Source organism: Orycteropus afer, unplaced genomic scaffold (assembly GCF_000298275.1).
Source record: "Orycteropus afer afer isolate SDZICR_OR568_19922 unplaced genomic scaffold, OryAfe1.0 scaffold00037, whole genome shotgun sequence".
Taxonomy (NCBI): domain Eukaryota; kingdom Metazoa; phylum Chordata; class Mammalia; order Tubulidentata; family Orycteropodidae; genus Orycteropus; species Orycteropus afer.
The window spans coordinates 4,140,446-4,147,426 of record NW_006921624.1 but is presented as its reverse complement, the minus strand read 5'-3'; the positions used below and the strand labels follow the sequence as shown (position 1 = coordinate 4,147,426).

The 6,981-nt window shown below is 36.7% G+C and overlaps 1 protein-coding gene across 1 annotated transcript in view; it reads left to right on the top strand.

The window, feature by feature from the left end:
• CNTRL (centriolin) overlaps positions 1-6,981 on the top strand; it is a 119,076-nt gene that overhangs the window by 10,054 nt on the left and 102,041 nt on the right. The window contains exons 2-3 of the mRNA XM_042780385.1: positions 986-1,116; positions 5,950-6,080. Of these exons, the coding sequence (XP_042636319.1) occupies positions 986-1,116; positions 5,950-6,080 (262 nt within the window). The remainder of the gene's footprint in view (positions 1-985; positions 1,117-5,949; positions 6,081-6,981) is intronic.

The following is a 6,981-nucleotide window of genomic DNA, read 5'->3' as shown; positions in this document are numbered from 1 at the left end:
TTAATTGGTTTCCCTTTTCTTTGTTGAAGAGGGTCTGTGCAATCCTTCTGCCTAGTCCGCCATCTTGCCCCGCCTCCTAGGTTGTTTCTTTTTGCTTTTATAATTAGTGCTATGATGAACATGGGTGTGCATATATCTGTTCTTGTCCTGGATCTCACTTCTTTAGGATGTATACCTAGTAATGGAATTGCTGGGTCAAATGATATTTCTAATTCCAACTTTTTAAGGAATCGCCATACTATTTTCCACAGTGGTTGTATCATTTGACAGTCCTACCAGCGGTGTATGAGAGTCTCAATCTCTCCACATTCTTGCCAGCAATTGTTATTTTCTTAGAAGTTAAGTTTTTAAAATGTAAAGCATTTAGCTCAAAGCTTGCCACATAGCAAGTATTTATAGATTATATCTATTGTCATCATCATTTTTATGAAATGCTATATAAAATGAAATATTGTTGTTAAACCATTGGTTTGTTGTTGTTGTTGTTGTTATGTGCTGTCGAGTCAGACCTGACTCATAGCGACCCCTCCTTAGGTTTCTGAGGCAGTATTCTTACGGAAGTAGATTGCCCCATCTTCCTTCTGAGGAGTGGCTGGTGGGTTTGAACTGCCAGCCTTCTGGTTAGCAGTCAAGTGCCTTAAGCATTGTGCTACCAGATTGGTTGGTGGTTGTTGTTGTTATGTGCCGTCAAGTTGGACCCGACTCGTAGCAACCCCTCTTTGGGTTTTCGAGGCAGTATCACTATGGAAGTAGATTGCCCCTTCTTCCTTCCAAGGAGTGGCTTGTGGGTTTGAACTGCCAGCCTTCTGGTTAGCAGTCAAGTGCCCTTAGACACTATGCTACCAGAGCTCCTCCAGATTGGCTTAGAGCTAGCTAAATGTTTTTATATAGCTTTTTTTTTGTTGTAACATAACATCAGAATAATTTGTTCTTTAGAATTTTTATGTCTTCCTCTACTGATGATGATCTGTTTCTGTAATTTCAGGAGCTGATTCACATGCAGGAGTCCGATATATTACTGAGGCCCTTGTTAAAAAACTTACTAAACAGGACAACTTGGCCTTGGTAAAATCTCTGAACCTTTCACTTTCTAAAGATGGAGGCAAGAAATTTAAGGTAAGTTACTAACAATTTCTAAGTATAGACATTGTTTTTTTTAATTTTCTTTAAAATGAAAAAAGGAGAGCAAGAGATTATATTAGATTTAAAGTAACATCTTATCCTGATCTCACCTAATTTGTAGCCAACCTTTTATTGTTTCCACTGAAAGTTCTACATCAGAAGTATATCTCCTATTACATGAACTCTCTGAAGTAACTTGGATTTTTACCATTAATTTATTAACATTATATACATTACACACTCTCACTGGAGAACCAGATCAAAACAAATTTATTGCCATAGAGTTAATTCTAACTCATAGTGACCCTATACAATAGGGTAGAACTGCTCCCATAGGATTTCTGAGGCTGTAAACTTTATGGAAGCAGACTGCCACATCTTTCTCCCATAGAGCAGCTGGTGGGTTCAAACAGCAGACCTTTTTCAGTTAGCCGCTAAACTCTGAACCAGTGTGCTATTGGGACTCCATCACTAGAGGAGGAGTTTCGTAAACTACAGCCTATGGACCAAATTGGGCCTACTGCATATTTTCATAAATAAAAGTTAAATTGGAAAACAGCCACACCCATTTGTTTACCTGTTGTCTATGAGTGTGACACAGACTTTATATATTTACTATCTGACTTTTTACATAAAGTGTGCTAATCTCTGCTATAGGTGTTTACTGTACAAAATGACCATACTGTAATGGGAAATTGAGTTTAATTGAAAATACACAAATTTGGATTCTTGTTATGTTATTCAGAAAAATTGCAGAATTTTGAAACACTAAATGGAAAACAAACCAAAAAAATCAGCAAACACCATTGGAAGGAAGAATCAAGGGGGTGTTTTTGAGATTATACAAATAGTTTATGACTTTTTATGTCCTTATGGAGCAGTTCTGCTTTGTCCTGTGGGGTAACTGAATTGAATCAGGTCCATGGCAGTGGGTTCTAGCATCTATTCTGCCATCTGTCACTTCTTTTGTTACTTTTATAATAATCCATGTTATAGATAGCCGTATTGTTGTGGATTTTGCTACTGTGAATATGTGTACAACTTACTGTTCCCAATTCTTTCAGTTTCCTGAAGTAAATTTGAATTCCACTTTCAAAAAAAAAATCAGCAAAAAAAAAGTGTTATGAAAGTGGAGAAAAGAATATAGGAGTTTAACATCATTTTTTATCTTGCATATCTGAGTACCAGTTGCCATCAAGTAGATTCCAATTCATGGCAATTCCATGTATATCAGAGAAGAATTGTGCTACATAGGGTTTCAATGACTTATTTTTTGGAAGTAAATAGCCAGCCCTTTCTTCTGAGGCACCTAAGGTGTATTTGAACCTCTAACCTTTCAGTTAGCAGCTGCATGTACTAGGCTTTTCCACCACTGAGGAACTATGTTCATCTAATGGTCAAGAATTTAAAAAGATTATTTCAGTGTTCAGAAGTATATTAAAAATTAGTATTCTCATATGTTCTTAGTGGAAGTATAGATTGGTACAGTATTTTAGGAAGGTAGCTTGGCAATATTTACCAAAATTTCAAATGTTCTTATTTTTTGATCCAGCAGTTGAGGTTATAATACACACTAACACAGAATCCTTATTCTACTGATTTTGCTTGCACATGTATACACTAATGTGTATGTTAGTTTATTACAGCTTTATTTAAAGTAGAAAAAAGATATAATAAATATCTGTCAATAGGGAAGCTAAATAAATTATGGTGCAGTATGCCATGAAATACTATGAAGTTTTTTTAAAAAAAGTAAATTCATATTCTTTGCATTGATATAAAAAATATTCTCAACATATTAAACAACAAAAAAAAAACCAAATCCACTGCCATGGAGTCAGATACAACTCATAGCAATCCCTCCTTGGTTTCCAAGGCAGTATCTCTACAGAAGTAGATTGCCCAATCTTCCTTCTAAGGAGTGGCTGGTGGGTTTGAACCGCCAGACTTCTGGTTAGCAGTCATATGCCTTAGGCACTAAGCCACCAGAGCTCCCCAATATATTATATTAGGTGAAAAAAACAAATTCTAAAACTTTTATGTAGTACGATCCCAGGAATATTTCAACAATCTGTTTTTCTATATGCATATTTATAGATGTTAATGAATTGAAAGATCTGAATGTATACGTACCAGCCTCTTAACAATGGTCTCCTCTGAGCTATGAGAATTTTTTTAGGGGAAGAAGGTACCAGATGAAGAGAGCCTTTTATATTATGTTTGAAATTTTGAATTCATTAATACATTGCTTATGTAATTAAAAAGGAAAACAGTGACATGCTTAAGTTTAAAAATTGTGAAAATGGGCTATCAAATTAGTAAATATTGAATGGTTATTATATATGAATTGTATTAGGGTGTGGTGGTAGATACCAAGGTAAATAAACTTAGTTTCTGATCTCTGGGAATTTAAAGCTTAGTGTGAGGAATTCCTAGGATTAAGAGAAGAAACAGTGAGGGAGAATCAGAGTGTGGGAGAGTAGAGTGGATTTGGCAGCTAAAAACTCCAGTGTTTCCTCCTCTGTGAGGCTTTCTCTCACCAGCAACTCACAATTAGTCACCCGCTCCCCAGTCTCCCCCTCTGATTCTTCCAGTCAACAGATTTTTTTTTTCTAATAGCACCTTCTATGTGCTACAGTTATAAACCCAACAGACAAATTCTACCCTATTGGTGCTTCATTCTGTCACATCATGTTGTCTCGTTTTCTTGTTAGTACTCATCACTATCTGAAAATTTTGTTTGCTTATTTGTTAATTGTCTGTCTCGGTGAATGAGAGTAAGAGCCATGTTCCCTATTCTCCACTGTATTTCCAGTACCTAGAACAGCTCCTGGCACATAATCCATGTTTGAGAAAAATTTGTAGAATAGATGAATGAATGGTGACCTCAGAGATAACCATTTGAGTACACTAATGGATGCCATGCTAGAGGTATTCACTTGATTATGCCAAGAGATTTGGAAGACAGCTACCTGGCCAACTGACTGGAAGAGATCCATATTTGTACCCATTCCAAAGAAAGGTGATCCCACAGAATGTGGAAATTATCAAACAATATCATTAATATCACATGCAAGTAAAATCTTACTGAAGATAATTAAAAAATGGCTGCAGCGGTATGTTGACAGAGAGCTTCCAGAAAGGCAGGCTGGGTTCAGAAGAGGGCGTGGAACAAGGAGTACCAGAGAGATGTTTACTTATGTTTTATTGACTATGCAAAAGCATTTGATTGTGTGGATCATAACAAATTATGGAGAAGAATGGGAATTCCAGAACACTTGATTGTACTCATAAGGAACCTGTGCATACATCAGGAGACTGTTGTTTGGACAGAACAAGGGGATACTGCATGGTTCAAAATCAAGAAGGGAGTGTGTTAAGGTTGTATCCTTTCACCACATTTATTCAACTTGTATGCTGAGCAAGTAATCCAAGAAGCTGGATTATGTGAAGAAGAATGTGGCATCGGGATTGGAGGAAGATTCATTAACAACCTGAGATACGTAGATGACACTACTTTGCTTGCTGAAAGTGAGGATGACTTGAAGCACTTACTGATGAAGATTAAAGACTACAGTCTGCAGTATGGATTACACCTCAATATACAAAAAACAAAAATCCTTACAACTGGTCCAATAACTTCATATGCATGTGAGAGCTGGACAGTGAATAAGGAAGACTGAAGAGTTGATGCTTTTGAGTTGTGGTGTTGGAGAAGAATGCTAAGAGTACTGTGGTCTGCTAAAAAGGACTACCAAATCTGTCCTGGAAGAAGTGCAGCCGGAATGCTCCTTGGAAGTGAGGATGGCCAGACTTCGTCTCACCTACTTTGGTCATGTTGTCAGAAGGAACCATTCCCTGGAGAAGGATATCATGCTTGATAAAGTGGAGAGTCAATGAAGAAGGGGAAGGCGCTTAACGAGATGGATTGACACAGTGGCTGCAACGATGGGCTCAGGTATAGCAAGGATCGTGAGGCTGGCACAAGACCGGACAGTGTTTCGTTCTGCTGTGCATAGGGTTGCTGTGAGTTGGAGATGACTTGATGACCCCTAATAACAACAACAGCAATGGGGACAGAGGATGTATTGCCTTACCAATAGAGTAGGATTACATAGAAAACAGTATGAACAAAGGTAGGCAACTCTTGTGAAAATATTGGTGGTCAATAGAGGGATATAAGATGATGGCTTAATAGAAAAATAAATTCAATTCAAGGAGATTTGTTTTATAATAGAAAAGACATGAGCATGTTGAACCTAGGCTTTATGTGGCAGGGAAATTGTCTAGTTCACTGCTATTCCCTATTATTTGGTGCCACTCCTGGTATGTAATAAGTGCATAATGGATATCTGTTGAATAATGAATGTTTTTAAACTTGAGAGGGGAAGATCCAAGGCACAGTAAAAGGTTGAAGATGTAAGGGCTTGGGACAAGAGGTGAGTGAGATTATGCAGGAGCAGAAGTACCTAGTTTAACTTGAAAAAGGAAGTGGTCTCTTGATGGCAGGTAGGAGAGGATGGAGGGAGAGACATTGAAAAGTTGAGGTTGCGGAAAGGATAGTGGAGGTGCTCTTCTTGGATGGTCTTGAGCTTCTTAGTACTTAGGAAATGTGGTTGTTCCCTGAGGGGCAAGGAGAGTGTAGCAGCTTGAGGAGAATTGCTACTCCTGCCCAAGGAGACCTGCCCCAAGGGCTTGTCAAGGAGCAGTAAGGGTTCATTATACTCTAATGACTGATCAAAACACTGTGGTAGCACAGAATTAAATGATATTTTTTAAGTCAAGGCTTCTGTTGTATTAAGTATTTATTCATTTGTTTCTGATTAGTATATCGAAAATTTGGAAAAATGTGTTCGACTTGAAGTACTGAATCTCAGCTATAATCTCATAGGAAAGATTGAGAAGATGGATAAACTACTAAAATTACGTGAACTCAATTTATCATATAACAAAATCAGGTAAGTGAATACTTTAAGTAGCATTGCATGATCTTTGTTAGAGAGGTAGATAAACATTACCCAAATTACTGTAAGAGGCAGTTTGATCCTTATTCATTCATAGTTTAGCTTTTCACACCTGATAATTGCCTTTATCTTTCAGCATTACTAAAGTACAGACTAATATCAAGCATTGTCAAAGAAGGAGATACATTTTTGAGTACTAATTTTTTTTTCTTAATTGCATTTGATGAGAAAGTTTTCCTAGACATAGTCTATATTTCATTGCCTTGTTATATTTAGGATGTTGACATGAAGCAGAATGTTTTAACCCTGCAGTTTTGTTCTGAAAGATATTTAAACCCTGTTTTGATGCTCTGTGTTAATTCTAATGTTCTGTGCTCATTGCTACAAGAAATATACTTTTAGTCTTTTTTCTAATTTATATTAAACATCAACTGTTAGAAATATAATAAAACTGACAGTGGTTACAACTGCACATAGAAAATTTCTTATAGACAAAAACTGATGCAAGAATTAAATCAAATCTTAAAAATCTTTATATACTTTTTCTCCAAAATTGGACTTGCTATATATAATGGCCAACAAAACAAAACAAACTGTAAAGGCAGAATGCCACTATAGTGGCAGAAACTAGAATAAGACAAAATTGAAATGGAAAAAAAAAAATTGATTAGTGAATCAAATCTTTAGTATAATGTTTACATCACAAAAGAATTGATCCTGATGAAAATAATTTCAGCAAAATAAAAGTGAGTAGCAAAACGTGGGAATATTTTCCCAGTATAGAAAATTAACCAAGGAATTAAATTAGAATTCACTTGAGTAAATACTTACCCTCCTGAGAGGGACCGGGTCTCCGGGAGCAAGGTAAGCACGGGCGTAGCACAGAGTAGCAGGC